We start from the raw sequence: 27,980 nt of genomic DNA on the forward strand, positions 1-27,980 counted from the left end.
TCTACAGGAGTAGGCTGAATTTAATTTTTTTATTATCCATGTAGGAGCCTGGTAGACCAATTAGAATGTATTTGCACTGAATTAGTGGTAGAAGAACTGGCTTGGAGCCATAGTGGCTAGTATAATTTGACTGTATGAATGTGACCTGCAGGAAGTTTGCAGTTATGTTATCTGATGATCTTTGGGGGCTGGAAGCACTAGTGATTTTTGATCAGTCTTTTATCCTCCACACTGCTTATCTATTTTGTGCATTTTGGTGGCATGCAGAGATCCTAAGCACACAAATGGGTGCTCTGTAAAGAAAAAGAGGCTGATGTTACTCTTTAGTTTTGTGTCACTCCTGGATTTTGTGTTGGGTTTTTGTAAGTGGTGGTGTTCTTTATGTAGTTAATAATTTTGACAAATTCAGTTATTTATGAACATTTTATTTCTTTAAGAATTGTTTAAAAAAAAAGTGATACAATTTTCGTAGCTATTTCACTGATAACTGCCAACACAAAAGGGAAGGCAAATTTATTTGAATCTAAATTTCTGTCTGAAAAAAGAATTTTTTCCTAATAATTTGAATATTGCCACCAGTTCACAATCCATACCCTCTGATGGCTGATTGTTGATGGTGATAAAATTGGTGAAGCATCAAGCTGTAACAGGCAAATGTTCGTACCACAGAAAAAGCAAAAAAATTTTAAAAAAAAAAGCATCTCATTTGGTACTAGCTAACAGCAGAGAAAATAGCATTTCTTTTTCCGTTAATGGAGGCCAATCTATCTGCTTATGTAAGGAAAGTTGTGCTGCCACGTTTTTATGAACAAGTGTAGGAGTTTTGTCTTGGATGCAAATATCTTTCTGGTCCTTTATTTTGATTTTATACAACAGCTATCTGTTTATAGTACCCTTAATTTGGGATCAGTGTTATTTCTTTGCAGTGTAGGTAGTATTAAAAATATGGGAGCATCCAAAAGCTTGATGTAACTAACTAAAGACATGTTCTACTAGATATACGTTTGCTATCATCATAGTTTGAGTTCTATCAGGTAGAACAGTTTTAGTTTCATGCTATCATAAGTAGCCATAGTAGTATCCTCAGAAGTAGATAATATGCTACCTAGTGATTGAATACTGTGATATTTGAAGAGCTTATTTATGATATGCTGATTTCTGTTTTATTTGGATTTAAAAAAAATAGTGACCCCTTGCATGTAGGTCTTCTGTGGAAACTGTTATGGAAAATTATTCAAAATTAATTAATCAAACCCAGCATGTTTCACTCTGAATACTAAGTCTTGGAAAATGTCGTGGTAAGTGCCCTAGAGAATTGAAGTCTAGACAGTATGTGAAATATTTCTAAAAGGTAAAGATCTTTACATTTAAAATATTGAAATGATTGTAAATATGTATGTTTGTCAGTACTGGGTTTAACTTCAACTTTTTTACTCTCTAGATTTTTTTTCCCCCAAAAAAACTACAGCAGAAGAAACCATTTTATGCAACATAACACATGTCTGTAATTTTTCAGGTTAGTGGTTTTCTTTTTTCTTTTTTTGTTATAAAAAACATGTCCAACTATTTTCTGTTCTGAGTAATGAGGCAACTTTTAGTTGCTATGTAAAAGCTAGCTCTGTATCACAGAATCATAGAATCGTAACAAATTTTCTTGCGATTTTAGAGAGATTTTGTATAACTCCTAAAAAATTAATATAAAATGTATTATGTATTTTTATATGAAATACAAAAGTAATGTTCAGTCTATTGTATTTTCGATCTTTGGCTTCTTATCAAAGGATACACAGTTGCAGATAAGAATTACAAACCTGAGAAAACAAGAAACTAGTATGCTTTGGTAGACACTAACGTTTGCTATATTGAGCCTAACTCTCTATCAGGAATCGGAGTTGACATAGTGTTTAGGAGAATTATTGTAAAAGCCTGTGTGCATTTTAAAAGTGTAATGTGACAGAACAGGGAACCAAAGGAAAGTGGAAAGGGCAGTGATGTTCCCTTTATGTGTGTTAACAAAAACGTAGTAAAAGAAGATTTTGTTGATACATGTTGCTGCCTTCCAAAACACTTTGATAAATGGCTTCTATGAGAAATACTTAAGAAAATTAAGTCACTTCTGCCAAGTAGCCATATGCTGGATACTTTATAGATTAGAAAGAGGCAGAATAAGTGTCGGCCCCCACTCTATAAAGTTTCCGTACTGGTTGACACAGTAAACTGCTAGATGATTTGGATGATGTCATGTATGCATTCCTGTAGAGGTGTTTCTCTATAGCCTGCACTGAATGTGTGGCTGCAGGAAGAGAAGTGTCGTAGAAGTTCCTTTTTGTCTCCAAAATGGGCCTGCCAGCTCTCAAGGACTGTTGAATGATGCTCTGAATTATGGTATCCTGAAAGTTCTTTAATCCCCAAGGGAATAATTTTCAGAGTATCATTTTGCCTTTACCCACACATTTTACTCTTGTTGCGGGAGTTGCAATTTTATTAATAGTAATGTGCAGTGCAGTTTTTCTGGTTTTGGGGAGGAAAAAAAAAAGAACTAGAAGGAATTTAGAGACCGCCAGCAAAAATAAATATACAGAAACTAATGAAGCTATTGGACTAGTTCATTTGTGGAAATAGTAAGTGAAGAGATAGAAGAACAATTGCAAAAATAGTGAATGACCAGAAAATCTAGTGTAAGTGTTCTTATTTCCCTTCTATTGTAACACAAGACAGTGACTTTTTAAATTCTCAGATAATTTTATATCGTGGTTTAGCGTTGATTTTCTTAACTTTTTTCCTTTTGGTTTTAGTGTTCTATGTGGGCAAGGTAAAACTTCAGGCAAGTGAAGAAAGTAACACGTCAGTAAACGTAGAAATGGTAAGTGTTCACTCTTTTAAAACTTTATTGTGAGGAAGGTTGAAATGAGTTTCTTTGTCTACATTTAAAATACTGATATCCTAACATGATTCTTATTATGTTTTTTGTAGTTTTATTTTATTTCAAATACAGTTTGCAGTACAAGTTAATATTTGCAGTGGATGGATCTACTCCCTCTCTCTTAAGCAGCTGCTTTGCAGCTAAATTTTAGAATTCCAGCTAAGTAAAATTCCTGCAGTAAGGGCCTGTATTCTCTATGTAGCCACTGAAAGGAAGGGGAAGCCCTGGGAAGTCTGGAGAGAGGAACTGCCGAATTAAGACTCTACATTTAGGCATACAAGATCTTCCTTTGGAGATTAATTTAGGCACTTTACTTTAGAAGGCGAGCATCATTAGATGGCAACAGTGTGGGCATAAATTAAGTTAGATTGCATCCTGGGAATAATTCATGTTGAGACTCTAATAAATAGGGTATCGTTCTATGCTTTTTGGCATGTGGTTAATCAGTAATTAATTTTGCAATAGGCCTACGTGACATGAGTGTGTCCACTTATACAACACAACAGAGGTTTAAGAGAACGATATCATGCAAAGCAACGACCATATAGATTATTCAGTATTGAGATAATACTATGAGGATGATAATGTTTAGTCATAGATGGAAAACCAGGGAGAAAGAAAAAAAAGGACATTGGCTTGTAAAGGACCTTGTGTCTTTCTCCTGCACATCACTGTCTGCACTCGGTCTGAGATTGCACATGCCAGTCTCTGCAAGCATGAGAGTAGTCAGCAAAATCACCACAGAGAGCTACTGCACATGGAGCATTGAGTTTGGGCAGGGGTGGACCCTTGGCAAAAGCCACCTCTGCATTGGCTTGTGTTTCAATGGTGATAATGCCTACTGAAACTGTCTTGGTGTATTAACATTATGCCTACAGCTATTAGAAAAATGGGTTTCCTGTCTCTTGAAACTCTTTTACTTTTTAGCAGAATATTTCTTAGGTAATGTCTATGCCATATATGTTAGGCGATGTTTTCATCATGGTGCTCACTGCTTGTGTGAAATGTAAAAATAACCAGTAATGGTGGCAACAGAAGAGCATAAGAATGCAGATCTATAAAGGGCCTTTAGATAAACCTTAGTGTATCCCTGGCCCTAAGGCTACATCACATGTATTTATATCATTCCTACCATGTCTTTCACAGTTCTTCACTTCTTACTCCCAGAATTCTGTGTTGTCTGTTACTTATGCCTATTATGGAGCTTGTCCCATTGCTGCACTTACAGTTAGAAAGTTTGTTCAGTGTCTCGTCTAAGCTGTCTTTGTTGCAAACTAAGCCAAATTCTTCTTTTTCCCATATGAGATATGATGAGGTCACTATCCTCTTGCCTATGTCTTTCACAAATCAGATCCTGTTATTCAGTGACCCAGTTCCTTCCATAAGTTGTGACAACGATGTCATGGTAAATATTTGTTGAAGTGTATTAATGAGAAAACGTGCTTTTTAACTTTGGAATTTCAGACTGCTAAAATGTGTGAAATGAACATGTTTCTTTTAAGGCTAAAAATTACTGGTTTTACTTAGCCATGGAATCTTTGTTTCTAACAGATTAATAACATAACCATCAAGAATCAAGTTACAAAATTAATTGCAGTTCCAGCACCTACCCCACAAGAACTGAGGTAAGTAATTTTGAATAAGGATTGAAATCTTTGTTATATTTGAAAAAGATGAAGTGAGACCTTCCATGTGGTTAGCAGACTCTTCACCTTGCATTATTCCTGCACTTTAAAAATTAAAAATTTCAGGAATTGCAAGCTATTGTTCTTTAACATAAAGTTCATATTGGTTAGAATAGTCTCAGTTTTGTTTTATGTACCACTGGAGTTTGTTTTAAGAAACGGTACACTTCCTGATTTCCTTTTAGGTCCTTTAGTTTCCTTGGGGCTCAACAAGGCCCAAAGGCCTTGTTGCTTATATGCTGCTGCTGATAGTAGTAGTAGTAGTAGTAGTAGTAGCAACAGCAGCAGTAATAATAATAATAATAACAACAACAATAACAATAATACCTGAGGACATGAGCTGTGGATTGTTGAGAATGCCAGTCTGACTGCTGCTTTTCATGAATAAATGGTTTTTATAATTTCAGGGATTTGATCTGTCTCTTAGGAAATTACTAAGAGAACTCTCATAGCTGCATGTTTTTTAATACATATTCTTGGAATCAAATCTATATTTTTATTTTGGTATAGTTTCTTCTTTCACAGCCTTTATAAGGAGAGGTTTTAATGAGTGAATATTTACTGCTATTCCCAAAACTTACCCTGAAAATCAAAAAGATGTAATTGGTCAATAGGTTTTGTTTGTAGAAGAAATCTGTATTTCTTAGTCATTCTATTTCTGTGGCTTTGAGTATAAATTTAGAATTCTGTTCCAAATGATTGCTTGCCAAAAGGCAACATTAAGATTTATCTTTTCCTCTCTTAAATCACTTTTAAAGAAGTGGATTGATGTTAAAATATGTGATGACAGGCTTAAACTTAGTTTGTGAAGTGACTCATAAAAGGCAACTTTTAAAATGTTTAATCCTTTGAAAAGTGGTTTTACAATATTAGAACTGGCATGATTTTAAAAAATCACTGATCAACTGGAAAAATGTTGTTTGTTTTTTTTTTTTTCCCTCAGTAAATGCTTGTTCTTTTCATTATACTGTTGCACGTGTCTTTAGAAACATAAGTAAAAATCCTCCATAATGGTAACTTTTCATTTTAAAGAATTTCAGAGTTCAACAAAACCCTGCAAGCAGTAAGTGAGGTAAGATTACTAATTGTTGTTACTGTTTCAAAAACTTTTTTCCAATTTATTTCTGATAATGTCATTATCTAAGTATCAGTCCTGTTTTCTCCTGACAAAACAATTTTTCTCTATTTTCACTTGTCATTGCAGTCTTCTGTTATGGAATGCAGTGCAGAAAACCAGAGGTTTGTTGTTAATTTTTTAAATGCTCATATATTTAAAAGCTCATATATTGTCTTGTGGTATATCAAGTATGGATGGCTGTGTAACAGAAGAAATAACAAACTTTCTAGGAAGTTAAGTTTGAGAAACAGGCTGGAGAAATATATGTAGACTGACAAAGAAATTCTGATCCCATTGTTCTCCTAGCATTAGTGGTTTGTTTTTTTTTTTTAGATTTTCTTTTTTTAACCAAACCGTATTGCTTTTCATTAGTCTTCTGGTGAAGCACAGGCTTGCCTGCTATATTTCTTCTGCATCTTTGTGTTAGCTGAGTCACATAGCAACGTAACCACTAAGGCAATGGGATTTGGGACCACCACCAAACTTCCAGAGCTTGTGAATACAGTGCAATCTTTATGAGGGAATTGCTTCAGACATCCCAAGTTGCTGTTCTTCAGCTTGGGAAACCAGCCATCCTCAGGGTAGGGGAAGCCTGAGAAGGTAACCAGTTCAGAGTTTGGAAGCCATGGGGTATCAGAATGGCAAGGCTGCTCCACAGAGGTATCAGCCTGGAAACACTATATTCTAAAACAAAATGTGGAACTTAATTTCCCCAAATATTTGAATTTGTGGTTTATTTTCCTGGGTCAGGATGAAAGAAAAGTCCAAAACACTGAAATAGTAATAGACAGAAAGTCAGATTGCACCTTCATGTCATATACTGACAGTAGTTAGGGTACTCTTTTCATTCCTGTTAGCTGGAAAGAAGCTTCACTTCATCTTTTATGTGTTGCCTTTTCATTCACCTGTGTGTTTGAGTTTGCTGAACGTGAAGAATTCTTACTGTAGGTTTGCTAGTTCAAGCAGGGTTTCACGTCATCAAACCATAATTCTAAATGTGTAATTACATGCTTAAGTGGGTCATTTAAGTTCTCTCTAAAGTCAAGAGGGAGAACACTGGCTTTCCCCAGGTGATGGAGATTTCATATACACTGACATAGCCACCTAGGACACTTGCTAGTTCCTCTCTGGAGTTTCTTTACAGTAACAGTGGAGATTACATTATCTTCACAAAATTATCAACTCTTTAATGGCTAGCATTAATTAGGGAGGACCTCATTTAAGAATCCACAGTGTCTGTAGAGAAAAGAGAAAATAAGGTGCCACAAACGGATGTATTACTCTTGGTTTTAGCCTGGCATAGTGTTTTATGTGCATTACAAATATCCCTAAATCTGAAAGAAGCATAGGAAAAATGTGCTTTCACACTTAGCATTTGTGTTAATGTGCTTTCACACTTAGCATTTGATGTTAGTTTCATGCATTGTAAAGAAGAGGCAGATGCGTTTCTTGAGTCTAAAGCTTTTTCTTCTCCTTATAGTATATACTGCAATTTCATAATAAAGCTGGCTGAGAAAGAGAATATAAGCAGTTTAACAGACAAAGCAGAAATAAGCCAACTTCGTAAGTTATGCTTTAAACACAATCTCATCACAGTTACCTTTTCAGATTAAATTTCATATCTTCACAGGTGACCTCCAAGTAGCTAAAAGAAAAGATTGATAGTTACTTTTAGATAAAAGTAATTTTTTGTTGAACAATATAAATACATCAAAAATGCAGCCTTCGGATTTTTGGGTGGGGAGGGGGAAGATAGAAATATGTTTAAAAAAACTGTGGTATAAATTTGCTGACTACATTAATAAAGCAGACCTTGAATGGATTAGGTGTAAAATTACTTGAGAATATAAATGTGTTACTGAAATGGTGATCTGAATTGAAAAGTTTATAAAATAGCCAAGCTTTCTTAGTGATATTGTGATAGTAGGGAGTGGTGACTCATAGCATCCGTCCCTTTGTTTCAAAAGATGTAGCTTTGCATTTTGATTTGTTTACAATAACAAAAAGAGAAATCTGTACTTGTCAGGCATCAAGCAAAAATCTGGGGGTATTGCAGTATTCTGACTGGTCAAGATCTGTTTTGCAAATGTCATTTCAGAAAAAAACTCAAAATCCATTACGCAATATGCAGTACTGTTTAAAAAACATAAACCACACACTTATTTGAATATCCTGCTTAACAGTATTAGCAATTTTTATGCTTCAGGATAAACTAGGTTAATGCTTCTTTGTCATCTCAGAACAGTGCTGCTGTTCATCACTGAAGTATTGTTCCTTGACTGCTGAAGAATTACAAATGTAGTAAGTATAAATATAAAATTTGACTTGCTTATTTCCTAAATTTCCTAATGCATTAATAGAGTCAACTTCCATGTTGCAGTGTAATAGCTAGGAAGGACTCCACGAGAACAGCCTGACAGGCATTTTCCTGTATAGCTCCCTTCCCCATACCTCCCTCTTCCCCTCCCCTCCCTTCTCTTCCCTTCCCTTTCTTTTTTTTTTTCTTTTTTTTTTCTTTTTTTTCCCTTTTTTTTTTTGTCCTGATGCAGATAGCTTTTGTGTTCAGCATCAGGTCACCTCCAGAATAGGCAGCAAAGACAGTAGGAGTATTTATGGACTTGCTAGTTAACAATTACAGCAAAATAGAATGTAAGAACCCTCAAAATGTTATGATATTCCTATTTGTTACTAGAGCATGAAACAGCCAATCGGATTGATTTTAAAATATACACTATTAGTAGTATGTCTATATTGTTCATATATATTCCCCTATTATGACTAATTTTCTTTAAAATATAAACAATGTTAAATTTAACATATATTTCTGTGCTCTTTTCTTTTTTTTACAGTACTATACAAATGCCACATTATACTATATGGGTTCCTTTCCCTCGTTCTCCTTCCGTCCCTAAAAAGACTTCCCGCAAATCTAAGGCTTTTATTTCCCCCACTATGCTTTCTACCAAACAAAGCCTCACAATTAGACCATTGATCCCACCATTCACAGAAATTTCTTTTTCTGGAACTCTCCCCACATCTCCCACTACAAATCCTCTTTCTGAAACTTCTGCCACATCTACTGCTGAAACTTCTATGTCTTCCACTGGTGTTACCACTACACTTTCCTCTTCTGAGTCTCTTGCTCAACCTACCATGCCAACTTTTCCTTCCATAGCTTCTAATAAATCTGTGACTACTTCCACACCTGCGACAAAATCTGTCACTAATGCTGCTTTCTCAATTAAATCTGACTCTGCATATCTTAGCAAGCCTATTACAATAATTTCTCCTTCTATAGGTTTCACTAAACATTCTGCAGTTTCTTCTTCTGAACTTCCCTCCAAACCTCCAATAGCAATTCCCCCCTTTGAGACTACCACCAAATCTGTTGTACAAATTCATCCTGCTACAGATTCGACCCAACCTATTTCTGGTAACAAAAATGCTACTACAGCACCTATTCTTCCCCTTACTCCTTTCACAATAACTTTGACCCCTACTGTTAGTCCTGTCAACCATTCTGTCTCAGCTTCTCATCCTCATTCTACTGCTGATGGCCATGGTAGCCTGCCTAATGGGAGCACAGGTAAATATGACAAGTAAAATGATTTTTTTTTTATTTGAATGCAATATACTGAATTTGCTTTTAAACTTCATTAAACAAGATTCTATATCTAAGCTGTGACCTTCCAATTAGTGTGAAAAGCCTGAGACAACTCTCATGAGGTATATACTTATTTTAAAATACATTCTGATGCCTTTGGCCATGATGAGTGATACCTCGCCCTACAAGTTGGTTGGTCACTGTGATAGATAGGTACTGTGCTAAGTTCCCAACAGGTACCTTTGGCAGAAAAAATTAAGTCACAGAGCCAGGTAGCTATTTTGTTTTACTAAGCTAGTATTTAAAATATTGCAAATCAATGTTGGATCTTCCTTAAAATATTGTTATTGATTAGGAATATTCTTAGTGGCTATGTATTTTCCTATGAAGATTGTATGCATCTTCACAAGCTTTGTTTCAAATTGCTGATCTTATCTTGATTTTATTCCACTTTCAGGCATCCAGTGGCTAAAAATCCAAAATAATATATTTATTTAACATCACTAATGGTCTGATGTGAGGAACTTTGTAATCAATAAAAAGTGGAATTAATGCTGACCATTTGAAACCTTGGTTTATGTTTTCATAATATTTAAACTATTGCTACCTGCAAAGTAGCTGATAGGGAGAAAAAGGGATTCTGTCTCACATAACATGTTGTGATAAGGTTTGTTGGTCAAGAGAACTGCTTAATTTTTCTGCTTCTCAAAGCTTACTTCGTTTCTTGAGCACAACATTTAAATAAATGCATAGCTTTTCTTTTGTCACAGGAAAGACACTATCAGCTACCACACACCCGACTTCTGTATATACCACCATTAATATCACCACAGCTGAGCAAATCTTGTCCAAAATAGAAAATGATTTAGCAGCTGGAAAAGTAGAGCCAAAAGATGTAGAAAGAATGGTTAGTGAGGTTAGCAAAGTCCTGACTGCTTCTCAACAATTACCACCCCGAATTTCTAACAGGTAGGTCATTCTGGCAATAGATTAAAGGTGTGTTGTATTGACTGTCTTGATAAATTGGCTTCAGCAAGTTTCATTTTTTCATAATAATAATCCAAAAGAATATTTCTTGTTCTTTAATGTTCTTTAATATACAAAATGAAGGGAGTATCATTCTAGTGTTACCAGCTCTACTATAATATAATGACATGGAAAACAGTGTATTTTTTTGTGTTGACACCATAATAAGTGAGCAGAGTCAACCGTATTTTACACTACACTTGGATTGCTGCTCCATAACCAAAACTTGCCTGAGAATTTTGGGTGTATGTGCTTGGTAATACTAAGTATCTCTTTTTCTTAACAGAATTATAAAACTGGTGGATTATATTGGCTTAAAACTGAACTTTTCAGCAACGTCTGCTGATTTTGCCTCCCCTTCCTTGGCTCTGGCAGTTGTCAAAACCAATAGCATCCGCTCCAACCAAATGTCTTTTGCTGTCCAGGATTCAGCTGATCTTCAGGTTAAACACTGATAATTCTAAATACTTAACAAATTCTGAAACATTTATTTTTAAGTATTTATGTTTTTATATTTATATGTAACATGAGTTTGTTCTGTGTTTATGTCACAATTTCAGGACCTTTTGTTCATGTTTGTTTCAGAGAAAAAACACTTTGTTTTTGAAGCCCTCTATAGTTTTTCCTTTCATTTTCTCTTATGGTGTAAATAAGCAACAGACTTAGCAGAAACTGGCATTCAACTAACAAGCTGTTAGACAGGGTACAGCCAGAACACTAGAATGGACAGAGTGCTTGGCGGAATAACTTTGCCTCAAAAACACTGAATCATGAGTCACTTAATCACCCACCCTGACAGTGCTGAAATTTGTCAAGGAGTGTTGCCAGATGGCTTCATCTGTTAGAAGGATATTAATTGCAGAGGATTCCAGGAAAGAACTATTATGTTGCTTGGATAATGACATTCATACATTTGTGGCTCTTGAATAGTTGGTCTCGCCAAGAAAGAAGTGCTTAGAAAGTTTGGATCTACTTTGTCTCACCCAAAAACTCCCTCCTGGTTGAGGAAATAATAATTTGGGCAATACCAGCCTTGGAGGCTTAAGCAAGGAGAGATGGAAAGTTCTGGACAAATTTTGGCACATTCTGTCCTCTCAGAGAAGGAAATAGCTTAATCTAGCATGAGCCACAAGTAGTACTGGAACTGTTCTATGATACTGAAAATGACATGAAATGTTAACATTTGAGTTCTTTTCTATTTTCTTAGCAATATGTGGTGCGTGAATGTGAGGTGACTAGGAGGTGGTAGTGCTAAAAAACAGATATTTGCTAAGTAATGATTTTTCTGGAAATCTCATGGCCCTGGCAATGAAATGCAGAGAATTTTCAGCAAGTATCATCTAGTTCAAATTGGAGCAACAGGAATGCTTTTGTGGAATTGATTCGGGATTTCTTTGGTGGCTGTTTAAACCAGTGATCTCCAAAGCGGGGTGTGAGTACCCCAGGATGTGCACATGACAGTCCATTGGGGTGCGGAAAGAAAATATGATTAATAAATAAGAAATATATTTTAAAAAAGATGTTTAATCTTTATCTCATCCTGTTAAAATTTCTGGGTCTGTGTATGTTTTATAACATGCATAATATATTAGTACAGTAGTACATGCATATAACTTGCAAATAGATATATTTTGGACTGCCTGCTCAAAATATTTTTAAGGGGTGCATGATCAAAAAAGTTTGGAGACCACTGGTCTAAACAGGAGAGTTAAACCATATTGTTAGGGCACTGTGGAGAGCTCACACTGTTATTTCTATTACAACCATTCTTTGAATACACAGATAATTTCTTTCTTTTGTTCTGCTGATGTTTCACATGTCTCAGGAAGTCTGAGATGATGATATTTGTATGTAAGGTGACTAATGTGTGACAAGAAAATGTTAGAGATTTTGTACTAAACAAAGCTCTCTGTCCTCTAAGTACAGCACCGAAAACTGGGTGAAAGTTCAGATCTTTTTTTTTTTTTATAATGTTAGATCAGTAAGCTCTTGAGATATCTGAATTGTAGCTTATCCAGTTTATTTTTGTCATTTTTGCGAGATGATCATAAAGTTAGGGTTTATGTTCTTAGGTTCTGCTTAACCTACTGTACTTAAAAACCTATTGACAAGTAATGGCTATTTACAGTTTTTCTGAATTCTGACATATTTCATATGGGGTATAAAAATTCTTTGCCTTGGCAGGCTTCCGTGCTCTGAAATGTTCATCTCCCAACACAGTTACGTAGACCTACCCAGGTTGTTGCTCTTCAACTTTTTCAAATCAATATTATCCACTACAGTGATGTGTTCTGTCCCTGTAAGCAAATGGATAAAGCCAGAGTATTTTCAATGGTAGGCAGACCTGAAATGAGTTGCATCCTTTTCAGGCCTGCATATGATATTTATTCATTGGAGCAGGAAAGGCATGCGAGAGCAGCAGTGAGTTCCTGACAGGGATTACACAGATAGGTATTTCTAAGTTCTAAACCAAAAATAAGTCTTAATTTAATTTTTCTCTAGTGACTGAAATGAAGCATAATCCTTGCATTTATTTTTCAGATCTCTCTAGGCATTAATGCAATTAATGATTTAAATAATCTCGGATCAATTACACTTCCTTCATCACTGATGACAAATTTACCCCCTGAAGAGTTGGACTTGGCTTCTAGAATTATATTCAGCTTCTTTAAAAAGACCACTGTGTTCCAGGTATCTTTTTGATCCTCTGTTCATAAGGGTTTTAAACTAAAGCCTAGAGCAAAATAAAATATGAACGGACTTTTTTCCCCAAAAACACATTTCAAAACTTCATGATTTAAAAAGTGATTGTTTTTGTCCAGTGCTCACTCTGCATAATAACTGAGCTTGTGAGTGCTGTATTCTGCTATTGTTTTCTTTAAGATTTTAAAATCTGATTATTTTTTGTCATTCCAGGATCTGTCCTTGAAGAACGCATCTTTAATCAGCAATGTTATATCATCAAGTGTTGCTAACCTCACAATTAGCAACTTAAAGGCAAATGTTACTGTCACTTTACAGAATATCAAACCTAATCAGGTATGATTTATATTTTGGCAGACTTAAAGTACGATTTTGTTGACTCCATTGGCGTTGTTGTAGATGAAATACTGTACTAAGAATACAGATCGGTTGGTTCTGCTTTACTAGTGTGGACATTTCATCTCCATCTGGACTTCAAAAATCACTCATCTTTGCTTATTTATCACTGGTATAAATTTTTGTTCTCAAATGGTTTCAGGTAATTTTGCTCTATCACTCTATCCATCCAGTTTTTATCTTTTCTACTGACCCTTCTGTTTTATTCTTCAAAGAATAAAAACTCCTAGATGAAAGTCTGACAGTGGGGTTTGCTGCAGAGATGCTGCAATCATGACATTTGTAGGTGCTGCATGACCAGAAAGCAACAGAAGTCTTTTTTCTTAGGGGGAATGTTGTTTCTTAAACTGGAACACAGGATTGTGTCATCTGGAAGTATTAGGGCTCATACGCAGCATCTCTTTCCTAAATGAGCATCAAGGATTAAAATCTTCTATCCCATATCTTAAAAGAGTTTTAAATACTAAAATATTATAAACTGAAAAATGTAGAGATTCCACTAATGTACCTGAAGCTTTTTTCTAGATCTGGCTTAGTGTAGTCTTTACTTGTATTGTTATAATACCGAGTTTTGAGATATAACTGTAGAAGTATTGGTATTCATAGCATTATAGTGTATTACTGCTACTATTTTTAGGATTTTCGGGGGGGGATCTATATGTAAATCTTTAACATGGTAATATAAATTGATCAAATGTTTGCAAATGAGAAGGAGTTTTTCCTTTTGTGTGTGGTCATTTTCTTGGTACTTAAAAAATCAGGAAGGATGAGAAATCCCAAGAATTTGTATAGTGTGGGAAGACAATGGAACAGCATTCATAATGTTCTACCAGGAACAGAATCTTAGCATAAGCATAAGAGCTAGCTCCTGTATGGTGACTTCAAATTTGTTCAGCATATTTTCACATATTGCAATACTAATCCATTCTATGCACCTAAATTCATTTTGTGTTCATGTAAAACAGGTATGTTTGCCATATACAGTATTTAATCTTGCCTGCATTTTGTAGAAAATTCATAAATTACTTGATCATAAACTCATAGTTTAGTAAAATATCTTTTTTTTTTTTTTTTTTTTTTTTTTTTTTTTACCTCCCAAACAGGATAATTCAACAGTTAGATGTGTTTTTTGGGACTTTAATAAAAATGGTAAGTACTTGATATCACCCAAGATACCATGCTGTTTAGCTATGTTAACTCATGTTAATATAAATAAAGGGTTTTATGAATAACAGAGCTGTTTTCTCTGACAGGTGGACATGGAGGCTGGTCATACGAAGGTTGCGTAGTTAAAGAAAGTAGAGTAAATGAAACGGTCTGTTCATGCAACCACCTCACAAGCTTTGCAGTGTTGATGGTAATTATTTAAAAAATTATGCAGTCTTACCCTAATTCAAGAAAATATTTAAGCATCTATTATCTTAAGCAAATGAAGATTTGGTAAGCACATGCCACCTATGAAATAATACTTGGGTTCTATTCACTTCAGCGTTAGCACATAAAGCCATAAAATTAGTCACGTGCTTGTTGAATGGGGGCCCATGAATCATAGAATCATAGAATCATTAAGGTTGGAAAAGACCCTTAAGATCATCGAGTCTAACTGTTAACCTATCACTGCCAAGTCCACCACTAAACCATGTCCTCGAGCACCACGTCTACCCATCTTTTAAATACCTCCAGGGATGAAGACTCAACCACTTCCCTGGGCAGCCTGTTCCAATGCCTGACTACCCTTTCAGTGAAGAAGTTTTTCCTAATATCCAACCTAAACTTCCCCTGGCGCAGCTTGAGGCCGTTTCCTCTCATCCTATTGCTTGTTACTAGGGACAAGAGACTGACCCCCACCTCTCTACAACCTCCTTTCAGGTAGTTGTAGAGAGCAAGAAGGTCTCCCCCCTCAGCCTCCTCTTCTCCAGGCTAAACAACCCCAGCTCCCTCAGCCGCTCCTCGTAAGACTTGTGCTCTAGACCCTTCACCAGCTTCGTTGCCCTTCTTTGGACACGCTCCAGCACCTCCATGTCCTTCTTGCAGTGAGGGGCCCAAAAGTGAACACAGTATTCAAGGTGTGACCTCACCAGTGCCATTGAAGTAAAAAATTCCTTAATTGCTTATTAAACTGCAGCTTTTACATTTAGGCAGTTGTTTATATTGTAGGAAATAAAAATCAGGATAAATCAAATTTAAAACAGGTTTTTAATCAAACGAGATTTCACAATTAGAATCATAGAATCATAGAATATCTCAAGTTGGAGGGGACCCATGAGGATCATGGAGTCCAACTCCCTGCTCCTCGCAGGACTAGATTGGCTTTTCTGTTTTTTGGTTAACATTTTATAAGAGCCATGATGAAAAGAACTGTTTCTTTATTTTTTTTGTAATTGCAGAGGGAAAGGTGCATTTGGGTTTTTTTTTGATCTTTTCCCATTTAATAAACATGTTCTCTGAAATTAACTTCTCTTTCCATTTTAGAACTTGTATGGAAATACTCCTTTGAATCCCACACAAGAATTGGTACTGACTTTTATATCCTATATAGGCTGTGGCCTCTCTGCAATTTTTCTTTCTATTACTCTTGTGACCTACATAGCCTTTGAGTAAGTACCTGTTCAGCTAAACTCCCATTATTCTTCAATTATGATTGCTTGTAGGCTTCACTGCAAAGTCCTTTCCAATAGTTGTGGATTCTGTCTCCGTTAATAATGCACAAATTTGTCCAGTTTACCAGGAAGGTGTTGATTCAGTCTTCAGGAATGTTAATCTTGCAGACAAGTGGATTAATCATGAGGCTCTATGCAGTAAGAAGTGAAGAAGTAGCACTCTTAAATATTTTGTAATGGACTAATATAATAGGACTGTGAAGGAATGTGTTTAACTTACAACATATATAGATCAGTGCAGAATGATAGCATTTTTAAACACATTTGTATTCTTTGTTGTTTGTTGGAACATTTTCTTACATTTGAGCTTTAACTATTGAGTCCTCCATGCTATGTTTTGGAAATCCTCCTCAAAGTTATTTGGCACATGTTTATTCTCTCATCCTGTCATCAAGCACTTACTTGTCTCTATCAAGGTTTTAGAAGCCCAGTCAAAAGCCTAATCTAGCTTAGCAATAAAGAACAGTCACATTTTGGTTTTTGGAAGTACTGTAACAAGAAGTCCAACATACAATGTAAAAAAAAAATCATGGTACTAAACTCTAAGAATCCAAGTTATAGTTTGCATTTTTGTAACCTTATTATAACAAACTTTATTCAGACAGAGCCTTAATTTGGAAATCTTTTGTAAATTACTCTGTCCATGTATAAATGCAATATATGAAGCATTATATATGAATGAAAATAGATATATTTTTTTTTTCTTGGCGTTTGTGCATGAAGGACTACAAGAGAGGAAGTAAGCCAGGGATCCATGGACAACCAATGTCATCTCACTAATTTGCTTTTTTAGGAAAATCCGGAGAGACTACCCCTCCAAAATCCTTATTCAGCTGTGTGCTGCATTACTTCTACTCAACTTAGTTTTCCTCCTTGACTCATGGATTGCACTGTATGATACACAAGGCCTGTGCATTGCAGTTGCAGTATTTCTTCACTATTTCCTCTTGGTTTCCTTCACCTGGATGGGCCTAGAAGCTTTCCACATGTATCTGGCCCTTGTGAAAGTCTTTAATACCTATGTACGGAAATACATTCTTAAATTTTGCATTGTTGGTTGGGGTATGTATTTTTATTGGTTTTTTTTTTTTTTCCTTTTGGATGCTAAATAGATAAATCGTCTTATAAAGTATTTCAGTGAATGTGACACAGTTCAGAAATGAAAATGAAGCAGTCGTTAAATGTTATGACCTTGCAGTGACCAGGTACTTATCAGTAAACCTGATCCTATATATTCCACCTTTCTGAGATAAGGAACTCCCCCCCTAACTTCAGAACTGAGGCTTCTGCAATGCAAATTGATAATGAATTTTCCTTGTGCAAGTACAATAGAACCAATTTTGAATGTGCATACTTCCATTTCCGTTTACCAGATGGATGGCATCAGTTCTGTTTGGAAAATAAATGCCAATAAGTATATATATTCTATTTCTGGGACAGTGCTGTTGCTAATAAAAAGCAGCAAAACAGATCTAACTGGGCAAAGGGTGAAGAGATTCTGGACCTGATTATCCTCTCTCGCCACTTATGTAAACATGAGTGAAGGCACTAAAATCAACAGGCTTGTTTTCTTAAAACAGATGTAAGAAAGAAAATCGGGTATCCTGTATTTGATGTTTTAAATCAGTTTGATGAGTGATGGTATTTGTTGCCTTATTCAGAAAGGTTTGGAGCTAGCTGGGGAGAAGAACTCTTGTTTCTTTGCAAGTTACACTCCTGAGCAGTTTGAATGCTCCAGTTTTTAGATTCTTTCAGACAGCTAGCAGTCAACAGAATTCAACAAATTTCAGAAACAGGTTGTAGATTTCACAGAAAATTATAGTAATTTCAAGTCATCATAATACTGTCTTTGTCATGATTTTCACTTATGTGTTTGCTCGTAATCTTTTAGGGTTACCAGCAGTAGTTGTGTCCATTGTGTTGGCAGTATCACCAGATAATTATGGACTTATAACCACTGGAAAGGTTTCAGTAAACAGACCTGATGAATTGTGAGTTAAAAGGAGGTGCTTTTTTAGGGGTGGGTGGGAGGGGGGTCCTACAAAATTGGTTTTCTTTAAAGTAAAGGTGGGGAACGGAAGGAAGCAATGGTTTGAAATGGTATAGCTCTACAGTATGCCATGTGTTTTGTGGTTATTGCCTATATGCCTAAATGGTTATTATTGCCTATATGCCTATATTGCCTATATGAAAGCTCTTACCCTTTGGTCGATAAAGTACTTTTTACTAAAGGGGCAAAAATGGTTTGCAACAAACTACACCTTTATCTCATGTTTATTTTACTTAACTTCTGTTTCTGATAATGGTTGACAGACTGTTCTTGTGTTCTAGCTGCTGGATTAAAAATAGAATTGTCTTCTATATTACTGCTGTGGGATACTTTTGCCTGATATTCCTGATCAATATCAGCATGTTCATTGTTGTGCTGATCCAGCTCTGTCGTATCAAAAAGAAAAAACAACTTGGTGCTCAAAGAAAAACCAGTATTCAAGACCTTAGGAGTGTTGCTGGCCTCACATTCTTGTTGGGAATTACTTGGGGATTTGCTTTCTTCACAGTAAATGAGGTATTTACTTACCTCTTTACCATTTTCAACACTTTGCAAGGTAAGTTTGTCCTTCATGTGACAGCCCATTGCGTACAACATAATGAACAAAACATTTGGAAATGGCATTTTCTTGATTCAGCAATAAAGATGTAATTTTGATATGTGCTTTAACATGTTAATTAAATTACAGATGATACTGCTTTACTGTAATCTTAAGTTACAGTTATGTTACAGTAAGGTACAGGAAAGCTAGCTACTATTTATTCGTATAATATATTTATCTCTATAAATAATATAATTTTAAAAATGTATGCAAACCAGACACCACTGGAAGTGACTGTATTTCTCTAGACAAACAGATCAGTTGTAAATACTGTTACTGTAAGTGTTCACATAATAATGCAATTAATGTAGTGAAAACTGTATCCTTTCTCCACTTACCCCTAAGGCTTTGGTGTGACATTCAACAAAGGGCCATTGAGACAAGCAAGCCTGCAACATCTAAAAGTTAGTGGTCTAACTCTTAAGCATGGCCTTCAGTACTTGAGAACATATAGGAAGTAGATATAAAGGCACGCAGCTTTGCAAAGGCCAGGATGCTACTGGACATATCCAAAAGCAGAGTTTCAGAGGCTGCAAGAGATTTCATATAAATGTGAGGTACTGTAGGTACCTACAGTTACCTAAGAATACCTGAATTGCCCTACTGAAGTTTGGATCCAAACTTCTGCTTAAATGGCACTTTAGATGATTCCCAGATGATTCTGGGTGATCTCCCAGAGAGACTGAAGCAATGAAAATTGCAGTTCAGTGTATATACCCCTCCCCTATTTGCTATGCTGATTTTTTAGTACCTTACCCTTTGGTAACTTGAGGAGTTGAACCCACATCTTCCAGGTCTTGCATGGGATTGTGTTGAACTAACACAAGACTAGATTCTATGTGGTCAGAGTAACCTGTTATGAGAAAGTAAGTTCCCCTTTTACCCAGTTTTAAGTTAGATGCTGGGGAAATTTTTATATTAGAAGTAATAAAGGTGCATAAATTGCACTGACTTTAATTAAGCTTATGCCAGTGTTTCAAAACTGTATTTGAAAATGGTGTAGAACCATCTGTGTAAAGCAACACTTAGTTACATTCAAAAATTCATCCTAAAAGCCAAAGTTAAGAAAGATACTTAAGCAAAGGAAGATGGGAATAATCTCTTCTAGTGGGATTTTACATGCTTAACTGGCCTTAAAAGCAGTGTAAACATAACATACATGCACATCTGCACCAGTCTGACCATTTAGTTTTCCTTCATGTTATTTTCTATTCATTGTAAACCTAACATCTGTTCTCAGGGACACATGGCAGCTAGAAAATTGTGCAAAGACTGAGTGCCACCCTTCCTTAAAGGGGGATGATGACGATGGACTTTTAAGCAGGGGAAGTTAGGTCCCACCCTGTGTCAGTTAGAAGTGAATGAGAAGCAGACAATGAGCCTGTAATGTGGCACTGGCAAGAGACAGGGATGAGCTCCATCCCTTCTAGAAAATATTTGGCTTTGAGTTTGTGGTAAAGGGGGTACCATTTAGTATTATTTTAGATATGTGTTATTTTCCTTGTATGAATGCTCAAAATTTTGTAGCATTACTGGTTCTGTTACAGTTGGTGGTAACAGGTTAGCTACTTATAAAAGATGGGACAGTGTCACACCATGTGCTAACAGCTGCATAGCCTGACAGTGTTGTATCATACCCTCTGTTTGACATTGCTTTGAATTCTTTTCCAAAACTGTTAAGTAAATTTCAGGATCCACAGAATGTTTCACTTCTTATTTGATAGAAGGAAACTTTATACACTTTATACACTTTGTGGATTTGGTTATATTTGTTGTTCTTGCATTTGTGTGTATAATTCCTCTCATCTATGTAAGGGAAAAGTACTCTTCAGTGTTCAGAGTTGTGAACTTTTTCACCAAAGAAAGGTGTCATTACTTTTGATTAGAAATTTAAAAGACATGAAAGAAAACCAAAACATTGTTCATTAAGAAGTAGCAAAAGTCATTTTTGCAACATTCTCTAACATTATTGCTTTGCAGGGTTCTTCATTTTTATCTTCTATTGTGTAACAAAGGAGAATGTCCGTAAACAGTGGAGAAGATATCTCTGTTGTGGGAAATTCAGGCTGGCTGAAAACTCTGGTAAATATGAACTTTTTTTTTTTTTTTTTTTACTTCTGAATACTTACACTCAGTGTTAAGTTCCTAGTATTTTGTAATAATTTTTTAAAAAAATTCAATACATCATGTTGCTGCAGTTGCAGGTCTAATTTATTATCCAAGGTATAACAAACCTCCAAAATTATACTCTTTAAAGGTGGTAGTTGATGCAGTACTTACATGCTTACGTGCTGTTGCATTAAGCTGTTAACTGCAGTTGATCTCTTCCACTGCAGTATAAAGGCATGTCTCTGCAGAAGACTTTTGATCATAGTTAGAATAAGATTTGTTCCAGCTTCTGAGTCAACTGTAGGTTTACCAGTGACTTCCACAAAAACAAGGTGAAGCACAGTTTAAATAAAAAAAAAAACCTGTAAATTATTTATGTCATTTTGTTATTCAGTAGTTGACTTCTCATAAAGCTATATACTTTTTATACACTTTAGCTTAGAGGATAATAACTTTAGTTATTTTTCTGATCTCGTCTGCAGTTGTAAAACTATGACAGTTGGCTGCTTGTATTAAGAAAGGGCCAAGAGAAAAAGGAACTAGATTTAAATAATTTTAAACATCAAGAAACATGAAATTCTTAGGAGAATATAATTCTGTCTAGAATACTGTGAGGAGAGTTGGTGGAGCCTTGTTTTTATTTTAATTCAGTTGCATTATTAACAATATTTGTATATTTTCCTTGTATGAGTTGTGCTATTTTCTGTAACATATCTATTGTAGACTGGAGTAGAACTGCTACTAATGGTTTAAAGAAGCAGACTGTAAATCAAGGAGTATCCAGTTCTTCCAATTCCTTACAATCAAACAGTAACTCCACTAACTCTACAACACTGCTAATGAATAATGATTACTCAGTGCACGCGAATGGAAATGGTATGTATAAATGCAAAATAGTATTTCTCAAGCTATTTTTTTCTTGTCTTAAAACCGAAGTGCTATGCTTTTTCATGCTTATGTAAAATGAAGTGCTGACAAAATATTATTCATAAGTATAGGGTCAGAATATTTCAGGATGTCCTCACAAATGTTTTAGGGGCCTACAGACAAAGTTTTAAAATACCCATTTCTACTACTCAGTGGGAACTCTTGATTTATCTATCAAATAGGAGGTAATATTCGTTATTAGAGCAATTACTTACCAGAAGCTGCTGTTAACGCTTTTCTTGTCATTTGAATATATGACAATAAACTTCAAGCATGTTTTAAAACAGTTCATATTTTAAACCTTATTAAAACAAACACTGCCTGAAGAAGAAAGAAATATAGGATAATAATGTAGCTTGAAAGTATGAAAGAAATCATGTAGGAAGTAATATGAGGAAGAACATTAATAGAATGCTCACATGGAAGCTGCTTATGAGAGGAGAAGTAAGAGAAAATGGAGACTGTAACTTATAAAATCACCTCAGTGAAGAGAGCACTGCTGAGAGGGCTGCCTCATTGTTGGCTACAGGGTAAGTATTGAAACTGAATTTCTCTATAGCTCTTTATTTCCCCTGTGGGGTTTTTAAGGATGTTTTTGCCAAACAGAAATCTGTCTTTGTTGCAGGAAACAATCCTTCAAAAGTAAAATTCTCTATCCTTCCTGTTCTAACACAGTACTGTCCTCTGAACTGTTACCCTCTGCTCTGTTCCTGAGAAGTTGAAATGCAGGTGTATGTAGCACTCCAATCAATTTCACTTGCAAATTGGTGTGGCTTATTTGTCTATTAAGAAAGCTAGATATGAATCTCTACTGAATGTACTTATTAAAAAATGATCTTTTTGCAGTGGACATAATCTAGTTTTTCACACTCTTGCTGGACACACATCATGCTGCTGATTTGAGCTCTCAGTCAAGACAGTCAATTTTTCAAAGAGAAAAATAACTTATAAATCTGTAATGTATAAAAGCCTAAGCTGAGCAAAACTTACAGGACAATACTCTTGTGTGGCTAAGGTATTTTTCCCAACTGATCAAGAGTTGAGGCTAAGAAGTCATGCCATCAGCTAGATAGTTTAGTATGAAGTTGTAGAACATGCTCACAGAGGCTGTGTTGTCCTTGTTTCCTGGCATACGCTGTCAGAAGACAGCAGATAATCAGCGGGATAATCTCAGCAGAAAATCTCTCAGATGTACAGAGTAAAAGCTGTTGAATTCGGATGTGCTGCCCCCTTCATAGGTTACTGTCCACTTGGAGGTACTAGCTGCATATTGTAAAGAAATCACAACACTTCAGGAAATGGCATTTGGACATGCCCTGAACAGCTTTCCAAACTGAACTTGTAAAATTAGTTCCTTCTTTTTTTGTCATTCCTTTAGGAAACCTCTCTGTTTGGATACCACATAATGCAATAATTAACATACTTTGCATCTAACAGGTCAGCTGAGAACTAGAATCCAGTAACTCTCTCTGTCATCAAATACAAAGCAAGGCAGTATTTTTAGGTAGAAGTAATACTTTTCAAAGAGAGAGAAATTTTCAGGCACAAAAGCCTGCATGTCTTGTAGGTTTGTTTTTTCCAGCTATGTTAGTTACTCTGAAAGATGCCACCTCTCCCTGCAACATTTGACATGCTTATACACAGCTACAAAAGCATTTTGGCTACTTTTCTCAACAGAAAGAAAGATATCTGAAATGTTTTATTGAACTTGTTTGTTGTAGCAACTGAGTGAATGGTCCTGTTGTGGCTTTCTGGAACAAGTTTTTGTTGATTTGGGTAGTATTTTAGAATGAGATGCAGAATTGATGGTCTAAAACATTGAGCGATGCCAATTCTGTGTGACGTGCTCTCATTCTGTCCTAGTTTATTCACATAATTAGATCTTTCCAGCATGAGAGTCTGTATGTCCTGTGCCAACAGCTTCTCAGACAAAGCAGCTGAAAGAACTTTTATAGAACTTTGTTCCTATACACTCGCGAACACAAATGTCTCAGATGACCCACCTCATCTCCTCTTGTATTTTATTGTATGTTTTGAATGCTGTGAACCCTGTACCACATCCTCCATTCATATCAAAAGGGTTGTATGATATTTTGCCTGCATAGTTTGTTTGACTAAAAAATTCTTCTGGGTCTTTAGGATTTCCACAAGAAGAGGCTAAACTTATTCTTGGATAGGGTTGGTCCTCCCAGCAAAGCTCTTTGAGGCAATTCCTTACGCTTAATCTTCCAAACATGTGGCAGTTGTATCTCAGAAGAGCTGGGCAAATGCCTCCAAAAGGTGGTTGACTTGTGTTAGATAGGAACATGGGAGCTTATAATTTGCTGTACCTGATTTCCCTGCTCTCACAGCTAGAACTTCAAAATAACATTACAGTACTTAATTTTAAAAAGTGAGCTCCAAAAAGAAAACACTCTAGAAATTAAGACCTATGTCATAAATGGCTGTACTCAGCTGTAAACACTTAATGGTTTTGGCTTCACTACTTCTACTGAAATGCTGTTCCAGATGCAGGATTGAATGACTTGCCATGCTAAGTTTGGAGTGTCTATACGGCCTGTGGCTTTGCTTGCCTACTGGACTGTGTAACTTCATTTTTTCATGGCATACTAATACTTCCTTGTTTTCAGTTTTTCTCTTACAGGTTTGCATGTTTGGGAAACTACCATTAGGTATCACATGGCTGAACCTGCAGATTTCCTCAATGAGGGACAGAAACCACCTTTCTGAATTTGTTCACACAATAGCCTTATTTGCTTCTCAGATTTTGCCCTAACGTTAGGGCACAGCTATTTTGAACACTCCTTCTAAACTAAAACAGTTGTAGTCAGGCAGGGGATTAAACAACTGTATATGCACAATTACAGTGTCAGCAAGTATGGTTATTTTCTGTCATTTCAGTCTTTATCTGATTTGAATTGATTAACAAAGCTTTTCTGCTCATCTTATGCTGTTTACATTTGTGCCGGTTTTAGTGCTTGATGGCCTTTTAAATTAATAATTAAATATTAGACTTTATATTTAAGAGGTTTTGCATAATCTGTTGGGCCATTGCTTCCATTTTGTGGGTCCAGTGGCAGCTCAGTTGGTTGGCATGGAATTTGTAATCTTTGTTTAACAGCCATCCCCACAAACCCACTCCCTTAAGCTCCCATCCTGAGACGTTTGTTATATGCATTACATTTTCAAACTGGTAGTAAGCTTTATCAGCTAGAAATACATGTTCATGTCTTATTTAAAAAACACCATCTCTTATTCCAAAGAAAAGTTTGCCAATGAGACTTTGATGCAACTGATAGATTGACATCTGCTTGAATCAGTAGGATAACTGCTGAAAGTTATGCAGCCTGCCTAAAGTGACAGATTAGTTTCTAGAGGAAGTGCTTGGGTAGACTGATACTAAACCTATATGCTTGGGGGCCCTGGCCCAAGCAGAATAGAGAAGAGCAGTCCAGCCCAGTCACTCAAGCAGCAGAACCCTTTCTGTGGGAGGGATTAAGTACAGGGGAGGGATGTCACCAAATACTTCTCCCTCTGATGACCCCAACAAGAAGTAGTTGAAGAGCATCCTGTAATGTGGCCCTGCCCCTTCTGGAACGGTTCAGAAGCTTGAGGTAGTGAGAGAATGAAAGGGGAGGACAAAGCCAAAGCAGGATTCTGCTCCAGGATATTTGAGGTATTTGATGGGCTGAATCCAGGTGTACTACAGAGGATCAGATTTTGATCCCTGTAGTAGAGTCATCTTTCACTGCCTAGCGGTTTCTCACTGGTGTTTTTTTGCTCCTGAAACCATCAACCGCAAGCAGTTTCTGCCTTCACTGTTGCGTCTTTCCAGTAGGTCTACTGAAATCTATTGAATCATGATGACATTTGTATATGAAGTGTTGTGAATAGTAACACAAATAGCAAACTTGGATGTCTTACGTTTTTTATTAATTCTGTTTCTGGTATAACAGATAAATGGCAGCTCTGCATCTGTGTTTGTGAACTCATTCCTCAGTGTTTAACAAAATGATCCCCTCCCAAAAGAAATCCTAGTTCTGGTTTTGGTTTCCCCATCATGATATTCCTTATAATTTATTCCTACTGATGTGATACATATGATATCAGGATCCTGGCAGATCTTTTAAACTTGACTGCTTTGCAAAAAAAAAAAAAAAATCCAACCAGAAGCATTTGCACAAATACTTACAATACAAAAATCCTAATTCTCGTCAAAATTATCTAGAACATGATGCATAGAAGTAGGAGATTGTATCCAGTGAACTGAGCATTTGTGGAGCATTTCATTAACGGGCTGCAATCAGCAGTGGTATTACATGTGTTCATTGTAGATTCATGTAAATGCGTAAGATTCTCAGTCTAAACATGGCCTAGACCCATGACTGGACCTAGGCCATATTCTGATTGTACTCCAGAAATAAATGCTGCAAGTTGAGTACCTTTCAAAGGAAAAAAAAAATCCTTGTTTTCTCAAACACTTTCTTGTTTTGGATGCATGGCAAACCTGAGAAACCTTTTAAACTTAACTTGTTAAAGCAAAACTAGAATGAGAAGTATTTTGCATCTTATCTAATGATATTTATTCCAAGTTAAAGTCTACATTCTGAGAATTGTGACCTTCGCTGCTTAAAATATGTAATCCCATTGTGCGTAAACACATTAACATCTCTCATCTCTTACTGATTTCACACAGGAAAATAAATATATACAGAATATATACAGAAAAATCTGTATTTTGAAATTGTTGCAGGGATAAAATGAGAGTGCATGAACTCCCTGCAATGACTGAAAAAGCATGGGAGACTTGATTCTGAACCTTTCTGATAGGGGATGCACTTTTTTTGTTTCAACAGGCCATCTTCCCAGTGAGAAGAATGGTGTTTCTTTCAGCGTACAGAATGGCGATGTGTGTCTCCATGACTTTTCAGGCAAACAACTTGTATTTCAAGAAAAGGATGATACAGGCAGCCAAAAAAGCCATATCTCACTCAGAAGGACTTCAAAGAGGGGAAGCCTAACTTTTATTGAGAAAATGTGATTTCCTTTTAAACAGCACATTGTTTCACGGTGTGACATAGAGATTTACTTTAACAGTTTTACATAATGTGAGCAGACGAAGGACTGATTTTATTTCATATATGGTACTGGAACTTCAAGGCAGCCATGCAATGGATTGACAAGGACAATTATTAGAACAAAAAAAAAAGCTACTATTTTTACAAGGTATCTTGGATGTCAAATTACAGCTGGCACATTTTCATTTTGATTCTTCATTAGAGGCTTTTTTGAGGTTTTTTTTTTTTTACATTTAAAGGAGAGTTTTGTTTAGACTTTTTTCATTACAACTAAGTTTATCTGGATATAATGCATAGTAGTATTGTATAAATGTAGGAAGTTACAACTTGTGCGTACAAACGATGTTATCTTTAAATATGTTAACTACACTGTCTTCAACTTTTTGTACATTGTAGTAGCAAACTATAGTGATGTATATAAGCAGAAAAATATCAACCTTTAAGCATCTTAATGATACTTTTATATTTATTTCTTGTAATATAAATTTAAATATTCCTATGTATAGAAAAATAATTCGTGTTTTAACTTTTATTGTAAGTTTTCATTTTTCTTTAATTGAAATAATTGACTTTAATGTAGAATGATACAGATGTTAATTTGTTCAGTAAGTGAAATCACTTACAGTGGTTTAAATACATTCACTAGATATGGAACTGTAAATACAAACACTATGGGTCTTGAACCTTTAGTGACCTCTTAGTACACCGCAGAGGGATAGAAACTGGGTATCATCCAAGTAGAGTGCCAGGAATGAGGGAGTGATAAATACAGTAGTCGGTAGGTTATTAAATACAACTAAGTTATGTTAGCGGCTTGCGTAAGTCAATGGGAGCTTTTTGCCATTGATTTCAGCAGGGTCAATATTTTATCTTGAGTGGTGGTTCCAGAGATTAAACACACTGCCATTTCTCATTTGCAGTGATAAAGAAAAGTGAAGAAGTGTTATTTTTTGAAGAAAAAATACAGAGAATAAATGCTAGCTGCTATATTTAGTAGCTGAGAAGTTGTTTGTTTCATTGTGTGGCTGTTTTTTAAGGGGCAGCTCTTGAGCTATTCTAATGAGTATTTCTGCCTGTACTTTGGCCCTTGGTTGGCAAGCC

The 27,980-nt window shown here is 35.8% G+C and overlaps 1 protein-coding gene across 4 annotated transcripts in view; it reads left to right on the forward strand.

Annotated features, from left to right (window-relative positions):
- The window catches only part of ADGRG2 (adhesion G protein-coupled receptor G2), a 62,527-nt gene extending 35,116 nt beyond the window's left edge, over positions 1-27,411 (forward strand). For all 4 annotated transcript variants that reach the window (XM_087758172.1, XM_087758174.1, XM_087758175.1 and 1 more), the window contains 21 exons: positions 1,442-1,516; positions 2,796-2,863; positions 4,475-4,548; positions 5,641-5,680; positions 5,813-5,847; positions 7,206-7,288; positions 7,966-8,026; positions 8,575-9,311; positions 10,100-10,298; positions 10,642-10,798; positions 12,897-13,046; positions 13,272-13,394; positions 14,558-14,603; positions 14,708-14,811; positions 15,927-16,051; positions 16,908-17,176; positions 18,006-18,105; positions 18,446-18,720; positions 20,746-20,847; positions 21,598-21,750; positions 26,658-27,411. In XM_087758172.1, the coding sequence (XP_087614298.1) occupies positions 1,442-1,516; positions 2,796-2,863; positions 4,475-4,548; positions 5,641-5,680; positions 5,813-5,847; positions 7,206-7,288; positions 7,966-8,026; positions 8,575-9,311; positions 10,100-10,298; positions 10,642-10,798; positions 12,897-13,046; positions 13,272-13,394; positions 14,558-14,603; positions 14,708-14,811; positions 15,927-16,051; positions 16,908-17,176; positions 18,006-18,105; positions 18,446-18,720; positions 20,746-20,847; positions 21,598-21,750; positions 26,658-26,842 (3,161 nt within the window). In that variant the 3' untranslated portion in view covers positions 26,843-27,411. The remainder of the gene's footprint in view (positions 1-1,441; positions 1,517-2,795; positions 2,864-4,474; positions 4,549-5,640; positions 5,681-5,812; positions 5,848-7,205; positions 7,289-7,965; positions 8,027-8,574; positions 9,312-10,099; positions 10,299-10,641; positions 10,799-12,896; positions 13,047-13,271; positions 13,395-14,557; positions 14,604-14,707; positions 14,812-15,926; positions 16,052-16,907; positions 17,177-18,005; positions 18,106-18,445; positions 18,721-20,745; positions 20,848-21,597; positions 21,751-26,657) is intronic.
- Positions 27,412-27,980: the final 569 nt, after the last annotated feature.

This window comes from Nipponia nippon, unplaced genomic scaffold (genome assembly GCF_047370975.1).
Source record: "Nipponia nippon isolate SJK-2023a ecotype South Korea unplaced genomic scaffold, ASM4737097v1 scaffold_2, whole genome shotgun sequence".
NCBI lineage: Eukaryota > Metazoa > Chordata > Aves > Pelecaniformes > Threskiornithidae > Nipponia > Nipponia nippon.